This window comes from Ambystoma mexicanum, chromosome 9, assembly GCF_040938575.1.
Source record: "Ambystoma mexicanum isolate Mex_15411 chromosome 9, UKY_AmexF1_1, whole genome shotgun sequence".
NCBI lineage: Eukaryota > Metazoa > Chordata > Amphibia > Caudata > Ambystomatidae > Ambystoma > Ambystoma mexicanum.
This window is the reverse complement of record NC_090931.1, coordinates 1,036,315,306-1,036,331,228: the sequence shown is the minus strand read 5'-3', so window position 1 is coordinate 1,036,331,228 and position 15,923 is coordinate 1,036,315,306. Positions and strand designations below refer to the sequence as shown.

Below are 15,923 nucleotides of genomic sequence, written 5' to 3'. Positions count from 1 at the left end.
TCCTTTAAGAATGTCCGATTCTGCATCGGACACATTAATTTATCTACTCTATACTGTGTGTTCTAATTAGATATCACAGTTTTCTTGAACACGTCCCTGTGCATTCTAATGTAACCTATCATAGCTGGTGTTGTACTTTAATGCATAAGATAGCAACCCACAACTCCACTGTCACACACAAAGGGAGGGTCATTCATTTAAATATGTGTACATAAATGTAATTTCTCTATCCAATTTTTCTCCGAAACCAAGCAATGCTGCAGATGTTGGAGAAAGTAAAGGTTTTTATTTGCTATTAATTAACAGGAACTAGTTCAATATAAATATTAACTGAATTAAGCTTTAATATACTAACCGATAAGCGACAATGTTGTCATAGAAATGAGAATGCAGGTTAGAGGTTGAATTGTGTTAGTTAGAATTAACAAAAGTTAGAAATATATGTTATTGTTATATGGTGTTAAGGCATATGTGTGCAGCTTCATAGTGAGATTGTCACTGGATGGCCAAGTCTAATTGTGTAAAAAAAATGATAAAGGTTATTTATCTTGCTGCATTGACTTCCACTGCATAAAGTACGGGAACCAACTTGAATTTTCTTTACTTAAATAAAATAAGGATTTGACTATAAACAGTATGTTTATTGTCCTGGAATTGTCGGGTGGGATTGTATACCACTGTGCATTAAATCAGGGATTGCCACTTATTGAAAAGGCCAACATATCAACAAATACCTGAACTGTCTACCCCTTCAACATTCATATCACACTACAGGTTGGATGTGAATGATCTGCCTTTCACGAACAAGGTAATGGAATTACATCATGAAATCTATGCGGCCTACTAACTGCCCAGGTGAATTTCTTGCATCCAAAATCATCGTGGAGCACAAAGAGCAATTTGCGTCTTTCTTATGCAGATTTACTAATGCCTCGTTTCGGTCAGGCAAAATCCCCCAGCCACTAAAAAATGTTGCAGTCTCACCTTTACTAAATAAAGCTGGACTGGACCCCATTGACGGTGCCAACCTAAGGCCAATTACTAATACTCTGTTTCTACTCAAACTGATTGACAAAGTTGCAACCATCCAATTGCAGAACTATGTATTGACGGCTGATATACTCCATACTAAACAGTCAGGTTTTAGAAGCCATCAGTGCACTGAGACCGCCCTCCTGGACTTGCAGACTCACATGCTTTCTAAGTGGGAAGAAAGCAGGTCAGGGCTGCTGATGTTGTTGGACTTATCGGCAGCTTTCAACCTGCTCGATCATAACATACTTCTTGAGAGAAAGCAGTCAGTTGGGGGCCTCTCTGCAAATGATATAGAATGGCTAAGATCATTCCTAGAGGGTCGTCGATCACAGATATACTGGGGGGATTGCGCCTCGGAATCACAACTGCTAACCTGTGGAGTTCCACAGGGGGCCTGTCTTTCCCCTTTATTATTTAATATCTATATCCTCCCCCTTTGTAATGATTTGGAATTCTTTCACATTTTCTTTTGCAATTATGTGGATGATTTCCAATTGATCCTTGACATCACAGGTAATCATGACACAGACCAAAATCTGGTGGATATGGTATATCAACTGATAAAAAAATGGATGTCTACAAACTGGCTTTGCCTTAATGCCTTGAAGACTGAGCTCATGCTAATAGGACCCCGTCAGGTGCTAACCAAACTGGACCAGGCATACTCAGGTTTCAAGATTGATGGTAGTAATATAAAAGTTGTACAGAAGGTTAAAATGTTAGGCACCTTCATGGAGAGTAGCTTAGACTGCAAAGCTCACGTTGCTGCCATATCAAAAAGCACTAACTATCATCTTAATGTGATCAGACAGGTTGCCCCACTTGTTTTCATCGAAAACCGTACTAAACTGGTGAGAGCTGTTATTCTACCACGCGTAGATTATTGTAATGCTCTCCTATGTGGGGCAAGCAAGGCCAACATCCTTGAACTCCAAAAAGTCCAAAATAAAGCTATTTGCATCATCTATCAAATGAAATATTCAGAACCCACCACTACTGCCAGGGAAAAACTACATTGGCTTCCTGTTGAGGCCCGAATTCGGTTTAAGCTTCTCACCATCTGTCATATATGCGTCTTTGGGACTGCACCAATTTATTTGAAGGATGTGGTAAGTGTTAATGAACCCTCAAGAAGGCTCAGATCAGCGGAAGATCTCTTGCTAGTCCAACATTGTGTGAAACGGTGCCGTGGGATAGGCAGAGCGTTTCATATCCAAGGCGCTAAGGCCTGGAATGCGTTACCAGCTACACTGCGTAAGACTGAGGATTTACTCTCCTTTAGGAAACAGCTGAAGACCTATCTCTTTCATTAGTACCCTTTTCTTCCCATAGGTAGCCTGTATGGTCTGTCTCTCGGCGCCTGGATGCCTACGGGCTTTGCCGCGGTATAAGATAAAATAACATAACATAACATGACATGTGCATGAGTATGATACACGATTATTCACTTGTTTTTCTGAATCTCATACACAGTGGGGTGGGTATGTTCAGTTTGAAGTAAGAAAATGCTTATTGCTTATATCCACAAAGATTAATGGCTTGAGGAAGTAGATGTAGGAGGTAATGGCCTGATTACTAAGTGGTCATCTTCATTGCTCTTCATCCGGCTTCTTTGTTCCATTATTTACTCACCAATGACCAGCCCAACATGATACTTCTTACATTAAATTGTATAAAGAACAATAGCAAAAACAGAAGGTGGGTGGGGAACCAATCATGATGATGCCAAGAGACAAGGGACTAAAGGAGTCATCTGGCAGTCACAAAAATTATGTAAGAGGTTGCTTGGCTGACATTTGGATACGCCGCATATAAGTAATGGGAGAAGGATATAGTACGAGATTAACAAGGTTTACCGAAACTAATTGGGCAATAGTGGCGGTCACCAGCTTGAGATGTGGTTGATATCCACCCACAAACTGTCTAGTTTCGTTCTCCTCAAAGACCTGTACAGCTATATGCATATCCGTGCAGATTCTTCAGTAAAAAGACAAAGTGACTTTTACATAAAAATGCAAAGCACCATGACTTTGTTCAGTGTTGCCTGTGGCCTTCCACTTAAAATGTGAATTGATCCTATGTTATGATGATGGTTGTTGCATTTGTTTGAAAGGATGGAAATTCATATTGTGGTGTTTCCCAGCGTTTCCCCTGCTTTGCAACTGCCATATGCACTAAATAATAATTGCCTATTGACCCTAGCAGGTACCCTTATTGGACTTGTCTGCAAAATGTGGCAAGTATTAAAATTACATGCAGATGAGATGTACTCCTGGCTTCCAAAGCATATATAACCTACTTTGTTGATACAGGGTTCAAATCCTTACATCCCTGACTAAAATATATTGTATTAAACTTGTCTTTCACTTCCATTTATGATGATGATATATGAACATCCATGATCAAATACTGAGGGCCTTATATACAAAGCATTTTTCAAAAAGGGATTTTCCAATTGAAAAACGCTTTTGTAAATCAGGACTTCACACACTTATACGATATACATAAGGCCTTAGTACCATATTTTGAAGTATGTTTTGACAATATACTTTTGTAGCTGACAGCATGCTTAGCCAACGCATTACCTTCTTACAGTGCAATAAAACAGCAACAGGCCACTTATATACATTTTTTTATTTGAGGTATGCCCGTTCTTTTCTTATTTCCCCATGATAGTAGCATAGCCATATACAACAAATTTACAATAGAGAAAACCTTTCATAAAAAATATCTGCCTCAAACCACCACAGCTTGTTTGTTTAACTAATAATACAGAAACGGTTCTATGTGGAAAAAATGTCATTTTTCTGTGGTAGCAAGTTTTTAGGAAAAGGAATATTTATCAGGGACAGCCTGTTACAATACTGAGCGCTGTTTATTTTTTTTATACCACAGCGTTGACATCCAAGAAAATGAGATGCAATGGTTTACACTTGAAACTGTAACGATGGGGACAGAAAGCATTTTCAGATCTCCAAGTTAATTGTACAGTGGCTTCCTACACACATACGATCAACCATATAATGATCCCTTCAAAATAATTTAAAAAAAACTAAGCAGAAATGTCTCATTTACATTAATAATGTTCACAAATTATATGAATTCATTCTGCAAGCGATGGATAATTCAAGCTTTCATCATCTAAAGCGCATCATTTTTTTTTCAGGAGAAATGGATTGTTTCATTTTAATGAGTGCACTAATATTACAGTTAGTTTCAGCAGATACAGAAATCCATAACAAAAGTGACTTTGAACCTTCAGAAATAGGAAAAGCAAATACGTATTCAAACAACTCAAAGAAACAGGTTCCAAAGGAGGTGGAGGGGGTCATTTCCCCTAATGATGAGGCTACAATTTTGCCAAAACCTGCAGATTGTTTGAATCTCAGGACAGTATCTGAGTAAATCAGAATAACTTGGCCAGTAAAAGCAGCATAAACAGTCTTTTTATTGTGTTGTGTTTCACAGGCAAACATTGTTAGCCGAGGGCAACGGTATATGCGGATTCGGCAAACAGAGAACCCCAGTCATTATGGGAATATCTTTACACACAGTATTTCTGCAGGGAATATTACATGTCAGTTAAACTCGGTAACTACTTTGTAAATGAAACTTAAAGCATGGATTGTCCGGCATGCTTGAATTTCAGTTGAAGTCCTGACTGCACGTCTCTGGGAGCAAGGGATTGTCACAGTTCATTTGCTGTTGAGAAGAAAAAAATATCTACAATGTGCTGGCAAGCAACTTTAAACATCCATTCATCGATTTGGTTGGTGTGCCTATTTCAGCATTTCAAAGATGCAGAGGTGATAGATGAAAAGAAGCAGTGCAAACATAAATATTGTATTCTAAATAAAGAATATTCTTTACAAAGGGCTCAACTGTGCAATTCATTTGTTTTTGTTTTTTCTTGAAGGAGGCCCTAGTACAAAGTTGAACTTCTAGCGAAATATATGTATGTTTTTGCCAAGGAAGTTCAGAACACTGGCTTCAGCGGTTTTGGTATGAAATACATTTGGTTCAAGACAATTTTCCACACAGCCTCTTAAAACCGTTTTTAATTAAGTACAAAATCTGAATAACATTTTTAATCTGAAGAGAGCCGAGGACTAGACATTAGACTGCTTTCATTATTTTACAATGTATGAACAGTACAGTGTCTTTAGACAAATAAAATGTGTTTTAAAATGGCTGGCTGAGAATGCAGATAAATATTTAAAATGCAAAGAAATGTGTTATGGAAAGAAACATGAATAAAGCTGTTTTGTTCAAAGCGTGCCGATAGTGGGACCTGTATGAAGACCTCCAGAGTGCATCATTTCTGTTGGGTTCCTCGAAGCTGTCTTGTGTTATGAGAATAATTAAAAGCCCATCAGTGTGCCAAGTGCCCTGCATTATCTTCCCTGCCACACTTCACTAAGTCATCTTATCAGTAAGGTTGCTAATACTGTTCAGAGAAAATACAGTCTTTCTGAGGTAGACTGTTCAAGTTCAAGGACACATCTTATTCATAAGAAAAGCATGGCATTAAACAAATACAACAGATATACTACATGTACAGTATGTAGCAATGAGGTAGAAATGGTTTTGAAGAAAAATGTTTTAAAATATTCCAGAAAACAGAAAATATGACACATAAAAGACATGATTGTTTAGGAAACTCACATTAAATCTGTTTTTCTCTATGATTCTACTTCGAGAAAAAGAAATGCATTTGGTCCCCAGCCTTGGCATTAGAGAAAACATTTTGTATAAATATTTAACATTCTAAAGGCCTGATTCAGATATTCTCACACAGAGCGGTGGCCTGGTTGACCCGCAGTGTCGACATTCTACATATCATTGAGACAGGGAGGTGAAACGTTCCTGCTTTTAGTCTAATTGTCTATGACAATTGGAGTGAAACGGTGTTTGTGTTGTATTTTAGAAAGTGAGGAAAGCACATAGATCAGACTAGATTAATTAAAGGTGCACGTGCTGGATTCAGACAAATGGATCTGCCAGGTATTGGAAAGGCAGGCAAAGGTTTAGCTGCAGTGCAAGCTTCAGCACATTTGTTGTTTAATCAATAGCACATCTCTTAAAATGTGAACAGCAATATTTTGCCATCAATGTTTATAACGTTGAAACAGATACTCCTTTAAGGAAGCGAACATTAAAAATTAAAGCGCATTTGGTACTGGGGAGAAACATGTGATGAGCTAATTTTGTATTTTTGAAGTGGGATGTTTTGTGTTCGGCTGATTGATCATTGATATAACTATTGGTTTATGCAACTACATACTTTCTGAACTAGCACGATTGCGTCTCTAACACAAATGGAACTATTCACTTGTGTCTTTGTTTGAACATGATGCCTTTACGTACTGGCTATCATTATGTAGAAAACATGTATCCAAGGGAAGCTGAAGGGTGGAAAAAAAAACAAGGTGGCGACCTCCTGATCCGTCCATCCATATTAAAGTCATGAACATCATGTCACATCTCAAAGGTACATGCCCAAAGATTCACATGCACACTGTTTTCCATTCTCAGCAACCTGGGTATTATAAAGTCTCACGTGCAGAACCTGACACTGTCAAATGGTCACTTGTGAGCTGTGACACCAGAAACTATCTAAGGGCTACAAAGGATTTAAAGTTTACTGGTGTGCATTCTGGGGAGATGTTTACTAGGTGTTCATACTGGCTTGTGTTTCACAGCTATTGGGAAGTTGTAGGTGAGTGGTATGGGAATGTTTAAAAAGAGAGAAGCCAAAGGAAAGTACTACAATGAAACATCATCAAAAATGCACACACCAAAGGCTTTAATAATAAATAAAGACTGAATTGCATGGGTTGCGCAATAGATGCGCGGTTTCATGCGTTATGTGAGAAGGGCACACATGTTTATTTACAAGGATTTACAACGTGTTTTTGAATAGGCTTTGCCTATTGAAACATGCGTTTGTAAATCATGCTCAGAACTCAACAAGCCACATTTCTCGCTAAGCTGTGGTGCCATGGAAAAAGCCTGACCTCTGCAAACCTCAAATTGAAGTCGCATCTATGCATGCCCAAACTAAAACTCTGAGGGACTAAGTAAAGGGCGAAGACCTGACCTTTTCAGTCATTGGGATTAACTATTTCCTCATGTACTACATTATTTGATGCATAGTTGCAGTGCAAGGCCACATCTACATTTTAAAACTGAGGCGCACATTTAGGAAATCATATTTTTTACACTGCACGTATGTAATATTGGGTATCACTGTGTGATGATAGCTCAGTAATGTTTCCAGTGTCACTGTTTTCAACTTGCCAACCATAGAATGGCATTGGGAGAGTTACTAGTAGTGGTCTGAAGGAAACACAATACATGGGACTCTGGATAATCGGATTCCTCGTGGCCAAGTGTATTTCTCTCTCTGAAAGGATAGGAGATTCATTAAAATATATTGTTTAATATGTCTCACTGTAAACAGTGTTCAGCTCAGCAGTATTGTGAGCATGGACTTGAGTCCTGTGCTAGGCTAGGTGCCATGCAATAAGGAGGTTGAAATAATAAAAAAAGACCTCAATGTGTTTCCAGGCAATGTGGCCAGCTCCCGCAGCCTATAAACTGGAGATTGTCTTAACTAACAAGACTGCTAGCCCTAGTGCCTAAAGGGATCCACTACCCCAACAATTTCACAACATGATTCACAATGGATTTAATGCGCTGCAGACTTTCATTTTTACATTGGGAATTGTGATTGTGATGCCATAAAGATGTCCAATTTACACAACAGCGGTTTAGCGTAAGAGGTGTTTTTTTTATATAGCTACGCCCACTTCTATACATACTTTCCCAATTTGTGAGGGAAAAGTGAATTTATGATCAAACAAATGTACCTATCATAATCTACCTGCAGACACGAGTGGCACTGCAGTGGTCATTAATCTTCCAAGTATTTTAGATAATGATCATAATCTCATTCCATTTGTGACAATTATCATCGATAGGTTTAACACCAGAATACATATTTGTATGCGCCTCTCCTCGGTTGGAAGAAGTTCTGTGTTGGAAAATTAAAACGTGCAGCATTGTCTGGAATTGAAGTAAGATGTTTCACAAACAAGTTGCATGAATTTACAGCAAAATAGAAGATAGAACTGAGATGTTGGAATCAGTAGAGGCCGTGGTTTCCTGTTGTGGAATTGTATGTGGATAAGACAAAATGCTGTCACTCTATGTTGACAATATTTTTGGGCAGAATAAATAGTTCTATGTTTAGTTGTTAGGCTCACCAATCAACTATACAAAAATTAGATTCATTGCAACACTCAATTACAATGGCGTAATTAATGTGGAAAACAGAGGCTGGAAACTTGCTTCATCAATACATATTATGGCAGATAGTAATGACCACTTGATTCCTAATGCCCATACAATCGCTGCTACATCACTCCATTACTCTACTTTGGTTTGCACTAGGATACATAGAGTATAATGTATGCTTTGATTAGTAAAATAAATTAGCACACATTCATTGGTGCAAGTTACCCTTTTTAAGCCTAAATAAGTTTGAATATGAATCAAGGAGCTTCCACGTTGATCTGATTTGTCTGGTGTTCACAAATGGCCAGTACAGGACAGGGCCACAGAGTGAAAAGCCAAGAGATGTGATAACCGCACACACTTCTACGAATCCATCTATGGCAGCATTCTGGAGAAGACCACCAATAGTAAAAATAAAGAGACTCCCAATTGAGGAAAATAGAAACTATAATGTACAATTGCCTGAATCTGTAATACTACAGTTTATGGTGGTTGAGCCATGTTTGTATCTCCTCCCTTAATTCAAAGCATGTTTGGGTTTATTTCCTTTCTGCTCTAACATTTTTGTTGGGCATGTCATACCAACCATTTACCTTTCTGAATGTTGATTCTCCCACTACAACATAATGGCTGTGTATTGTGGTATGCATCATCAACTGCTATGGCATCACATTAGTGCTGTAGCCACATATTTGATGCATCAACAAAACAAATAAGGAAATCACTTGGTACAAAACAGTTGTGTTTGCAATATATGCAGAGGAGATGTCAGATGGCAGTCATATTGGGGGTCTGACTTACTAAGCGTTTTTCAATGGGGTTTTCCCATTGAAAACTGGTTTTGTAAATCAGGCCCAAGGTGTGTTCCAAATAAAGGCCCTAACAGACAGCGAGTGGGAGCATGACATGTGGAAGCTTTGGAAAATAGAAAACAAAAACCGTGAACGATGTAGATGCTCATACCAGTGTCGGTGATCGCAAATGAGAATGGAAGGAGAATCTGACAATGTACCCTATCCTCTCCCTCAACTTCATTACATTCACAATAAGGTAATTGTACACGTGCTTAATAATACATGTGTTTGGACATATTTGTTTCTGTAGAAGTGAGTATGTCTTTATGTGGTTACAAACCACAGCTAAGTTTCTCCCGGATAGTTTCTTGTGTTATGATTTTCTATTATTTTATGTATTACGCCTCAATATGATGTTTCAGAGAAAAGTGCTGTGGGATTAAAAAACAGCAAGACAATAGGTATCTAAAATATTCTTATTTGGTAAACAAACTCAACTGTTTGTAGTCAACCGATGTTGTCACTCATTGAACAGTGCCCCATCATAGAATGTCTGTTTTTCCACTTGGCTTACACTTATAGTAGATATTCTAATTGCAGACGTTTTTCAAAGTGCCAAATTCAAAGAATAAAATTCAATCTTACAAACTTATCCAGATAATATACCATTCACTGCCAAAATGGCAGTTGTGTATTTGTAAAGGAAATATTTCTTCTTTGGGAGCTAATGAAAAACATCAACGTGTATGGTGCCAAATATGAATTTGTCAATAATGGTGTCTATAGAAGGAGTGTTTTTTGAAAAATGTTGGTTTTTATACTTTAATTCAAGGTATAACATGAATCTATGATTTAAGGATTCAACAGTGTTTGTATAGTAGACCGATAAGGAAACATTTAATTTGGTCATTTTTGGTCAATTTGCATACAAATAGCTTTATATCACAACATTTCGGCATCCCTATTAATGTTTGTAAATGTTTGTAAATCTTAATTAGTAAAGAATAGTGTGCATGTGAAAAAGAACAAAAATAGCTATTTTATCCATCTTTATGATAAAGATGTGTAAGTACCAACATTGCTGAACAGCAGTGTAAATACATATGTTATGTTTGCCAATGTCCAGGAAAAAATAGGAAGTAAATGTACTGTCACATTATTAGGCAAACCGGAAATCATGTTTTCTGCTCATGCAGTACAGGCTCTGGGCCAGCTGAAGGAAACATTATTTCTGCTTAAAAATATTACAGGCCAGGAATCAAGTCACATAGAAAGCATCAAATGTCACATAGTCACTATCTGGCTTGAAAGAGGTTCTGTAAATAAAAGGGCATGCATACCATGTGTATGGTATAACAGGAAGACACCAGAATATGTGTGGTGGGAAAAGGACAGACCACCAATATGACTCCAGGATATGGAATTGGACATGGGAAGGTACTCCATGAAAGACATGTAGTAATTTGGTTTTCTGAAAAGAGATTATTTTGTTTGTTGTCGGTATGTGAAATGATTTTTTAACAAAACTGAGGTAGAAATATACGGGAACACTTAGGCGTGTATAGTCTCTTCTCATGTCATCAAGGACAACATAACAGAATGGCACATGATACTGAACAACTGAATTTAGAAGGAACAATCTTCATGCAGATACATGTCATTGCACTATGTATTTGAGTGTCTTCTCAGTATGTGAGTCAACGTACTGACAATGCTTAAATACCAGCGAAATCCCACGTTTCGTTAGCAAGTTTAGGAATTAGCCTACTGGGAAAGCAACACAAACTGCATGGTTTCAGAATATCCTAGATAGCAACACATACAAACTCTTTATTTGTGTCTGGTATTAGTGAAATAACTGCTGCGCAGTTGAGATTGAGCAATATTTTAAGATTGTACAATTTCTTACAGAAAGAAATGTTTTTTTTGTTGTTTTAATTTATCCCAATCGTTGTAATGAGCGCCATGTACAACAACTATCTCCTTCCAATGCTAATTTTCATTGCTTCCACCATTTTATATTGTAATAATTCCAGATACATTCAAAGCAACTGACTTACCATGTTCGAATTGTTCAGGTAAACATACACTAATAGTGAATCCTCAATATCTCAGCAGTACATAGTGCTTTCAACACAATCATTTGAGGTACTGTACAAATTAAAATATCACGTTCCTGAGTTTTTACAGACAGAACATTACAAAACAATGAGCTGTGGAAATTAAGTTCCAGATTAACATTATCCCCATATTAACTGTTCTCAGCCTACTGCAGAACAGACAGGGTTGAGGAATACTGTTGCTCTTTGAATGGCAAAAACACTGGTTCTCCGTCTTAGTACAATTGTTCTTCTCTTCAGACAAACAATGTTTGAAGTTAAAGCTCTTTATATTAGCACATGCCACCAATGTAATTTTGAGGCAAACAAAAAAGAAAGCACCACTTTAGGCACTTGACAGCAACTAAATCTCAAGAACAGCAGTATGGAATCGACATACACGGTTTGCATCCTTCCAGAGCCACCCAGATGTGCCTTGGTATGTATTGGTTAGCTTGGACAGAACTGAGCATCACTACATGATTTCCACCTTCTGTAGGTACTCCGATCAGTAGTGATTGGTTGATGCACTTTTCCTTCAAGCCTAGCCTGACTCGTTGTGTGCAAGGTTACCTTAGTCTTCAAAGCACCATCTGCAGTTTCAGCATAACTCAAACAAGGTTATATTCCCTATATAGATTTTCCAAATACTGAAATTCATGGCCATGAGTATCACTGACTGCAACCAAACATTTTATTCCACTCAATGTATGTATCAAGCTCTTTTTGAGATATACTAGGCTGGATCTTGCAGAAAGCATTATCAAAGTCTTGATATGTAACTGGTCTCAACTGACTGGGCATAATGGCTGAAAGGTCTGTGGCTGGCATGGAATGAAGTGGCCCTACAACTGCTTCCTGGCACAGGTGAGCCACATCCAGACCAGAAAATCCTTCTGTGCGTTGGACAAGCAAAGCAAATTCTTTGTCATTCAAACAATAATTGTGCTGTGAGAGCAGTTGTACAATTATCTGGTGTCTTGCTGTGCTGTCCGGGAGTGGAATTAAAAGTCTCTTCATGAAGTATCTGCGAAGAGATTCATCAATTTCTTCAGGTTTACTCGTAGCACAAATTACGACAATTTGGTCCTCAGCAGAAGATAGTACAGTGTCCAGCTGCATAAGGAATTCTGTTCTCATCCGATTAATTGGACTGTGTTCTTCACTAACTTGGGAAGAAAGAAGCATTTCAATGTCACTGACAAAAATTACTGATGGCTGACGACACCTTGCCACCAAGAAAGAGGCATGGACAATTTTTTCTGCATCTGATATCCACTTTGTAACAAGACCAGAACCAGAAATTTTAAAAAACGTGGCCCCCAACTGACTGGCTATACATCTTCCCAATAATGTCTTGCCAGTTCCACACGGCCCAAACAAAAGAATGCTCCGAGGTAGAGCAGTTAATCCACTGAATGCGTCTGCCCTCAACACTGGCCACAAAACCTCCTCTTTAACAACAGCTTTTATAAGATCAAGGCCAGCAATGTCATTCCAGTCAACCGGAGGTCCTTGATTTATTATCTCATTGGTTACAATATCAATGAGGTGGGTTTCGGTATTTTTAAGCTGTTCGTCCACAGAGTGATTGGATGAGGTAGCTGCACGAAGTCCTGGGCCTTGCATTGCATGAGTAATGAGCTGTCTATGCTCCTCGCTGTGTTCGTTCATTGATGAGGAAGCATACTTCACAAATGATTCGTTTGTTCTTGATCCTACTGCACTTTTACTAGGGCCATATGATGGAGGTGTCAAGGCCCTCGTGGACTGACTGCTGAACTTCCGCTGCTCTGACGATATTATCTGTTTAGTTGGCTTAAATGCTAATGACGATGGCTCAGTATTTCTGTCAAATCCATTTCCCCTGTTTGAGTTTGAAAGACTGTTCTCTGATATTCTATACATAGGACTCTGTGTTGACCTCTGTTGGCCATAACTGTAATTTACATAGCTGGAGTCCATTTCTCGTTGCCCTGCCATATAGAAAGCTTTTCTTTTGAGAGAGCTTGCCGAACAGTTAGTAAGAGCTGATGGCGCAATGGGCGTCAAACCATGGCTCTGGTAGGTGTAGCTACTTACTGTGGTGGGCGGAAGAGGCGTAGGAGCAGGAATTCCTGATGGAAGGTATACAGAAGGAGGAGGTGCACTACCAGGGCTATAACCTGGACCAACTCCACTTTGAGGTGGATAGCTTGCAGAAGGATAATTATAACTAGAGAGATTTGAAGTTCCATTGTAGCTTGGTACTGGTGGTTGTAAAAGTCCAGAGCCATGTAAAGGTGATGGATGTGGTGAAGTGAGCGCAGTTGATGACTGGCTGCTGTAACCTGTGTGCAAATAAGATCCATTGTATCCCGAACCATATTCCTGAGATGGTATTCCCGAATGAAGACTCGGTACTGTATGACTTCCACATGTGCTGCTAGAATAACTTGGTTCTGACAAGTTGCTTACCACACCGGGTGAACTTCCTATGCTGGCTGACACATCTGCCGGTGGAAGTGATGCATTTACCCCAGCTTTGCTGGCAGCAATGATGTCTGTAACACAATTCATCGGATAAACATTATCAGAATTTAAGGAGGTTTGCCATGGTTCACTATCATTTTTTCGACCATTCACTAGACCGGATTGTGTCTCTGAATAACTGCTAATGATTGGTCGATCAATTGGACCTTCTAAAATTCCCGAATATTTTTCAGCATATTTTTTCAACAGGTTAGATGCAGTCAGGGCAGAAATATCATCGTTAGCCCAGGCATACTGGTAGGTGCGTTGTAAGTGGCCACGATAAGCTTCAACTTTATGTGCTGGAGACCGGGTGGTTGAGGTGATGTCAAAGTGCTGTTCTGGCCACTGTGCATGCTCCGGCGTCCACTGCATCTTCAAGCCTGCAAGTGTGTTGAATAAAAAGAAATGAAGAAGTGGTTATATAACCTTTTACTTTAATATTTATAGCTTGAGACATTACATGCTGATTTTAATTTAACAGTGGTATATTTCAAATCAATGTAATTATTTAATGTGTTATAGTTTTAAATTAAAGCTTTACACATATACATTCATCATTTAAATAATATCATATAAAATAAAATTAATTCCCATAATAATATATAGTGGTACTAATATTTCAATGTATAAAATGACATATAGACAAAATGACAATATATATATTGTGCAAATATCCTGCAGATAAAACAATATCAATTTTCATAGACATTGAAAGCCTTAAAAATGATTGTTCTTATTCATAGCAAAAAGACAAGTTAAATACATAGTCAACCATACTCCAATTCATCTAATTATCCACAAGTATAACAAAAACGTGCCCAGATCTAACCATGCTATTCCCTTAGCTTTCAAGCATCCTTCGTCCTCTCTCATAGGGGGTCTAGGACATATCATGTATTATTGGCATGGCAAATATTAATTTGCCAAGCAAATAAACCTGTTTTTACTCAAAGCACTTCTATGTTGTTAATTTGTGTTACCCATGTTGGTATAGGAATTGAATATATGTTAGATCAGATCTTACTATAGTTTCCAATTTAGTCCATATTTAGATGTGTCTCCACCACCTTCCAGACCCTGAAAAGTGCAATGTGCTTGCTCCCATTCTGTGCGTTTATACAATTCTTCCAGAATTTGGAGCCTTCTATCGAGTCCTGGAGGTGCACAAATGTACTAAAGTGTTTCATATACACCTTCCCCATACTGTTGCACATAGTGAGAACATGTCTGGACGTCTCCTGAGTGGCACTATCACCACAAATGCAGCAAGAACCTTCTAAGAGAGGCATGGCCATGGCCGGGCCCATTACGGCCAACACCGGGAGCATATTAATTTGTAAAAGAAGAATAAATCTCCTCAAGGCTTTAGATGGACAGAGTGCAAGATAAGGTTGCATCTTTTCATTGGTGTAAAGGACCTCCGTTACAAACCCATAACTTTTCAGGGATGCCAGATGCTTAAACTTTTCACCCCAGTCCCATAGGTCCAGGTGTTTGGTAGGATGCTGTCTGAGATTGGAATTATCTTTCCCCCAGGTGGAGTTCCAGCCAATTACCTTAAGTAAGTAGGCCATTTCACTACTAAGGCCCAATTTGGTTTCCGATCTCTGCAGCATAGTGCCCAAGCTGCTTAATAATGGATTAGAGGGCCAATTCATCAGTTTTATAATTAGGATTGGCCTCTTCTTCAGTACCATAGATGTCAGAGAATGGAAGCCTAGTTCCAATCTCAAGATAGCCATTGGGACACAGCTAGGGAGACCCAATAGCTTTCTCCAGAATTTACCTTCAATTAATTGCAGCCATTCCAGGTCAATTTCCATTAGGCTCTCCAGTCCATAGATGAATGCCGGGACCAAGCATTGCATGTAAAGCTGTCTAATGACCAGTAGAGAATAGCCGTTTCCTGGCAGACTGACTAAACAATGCTGTAAATTGAACAGCCTTTCTTACCCGGGTTTCAATAAAGATGTTATATCCCCTTCTGACTTTGAATTCTATCCCCAAGTATTTATATACTTAAGTGCACCTAATCTCGGTATTTAGAATTAGAAGTCTTGGCCTTGATATCTGCTTAACTATAAATAGCATAATTTGGGTTTTGTCGTTATTAATGACTAGTCTATTTTTCTTTCCATATTCTCACAGGCCTCGGGCAGTCCGCTGAATACCGTTGAAAGTG

General features: G+C 38.6%; 1 protein-coding gene across 2 annotated transcripts in view; it reads right to left on the bottom strand.

The window, feature by feature from the left end:
• Positions 1-3,651: 3,651 nt before the first annotated feature.
• FIGN (fidgetin, microtubule severing factor) overlaps positions 3,652-15,923 on the bottom strand; it is a 316,802-nt gene continuing 304,530 nt past the window's right edge. For both annotated transcript variants that reach the window (XM_069616313.1, XM_069616314.1), the window contains one exon: positions 3,652-14,121. In XM_069616313.1, the coding sequence (XP_069472414.1) occupies positions 11,900-14,121 (2,222 nt within the window). In that variant the 3' untranslated portion in view covers positions 3,652-11,899. The remainder of the gene's footprint in view (positions 14,122-15,923) is intronic.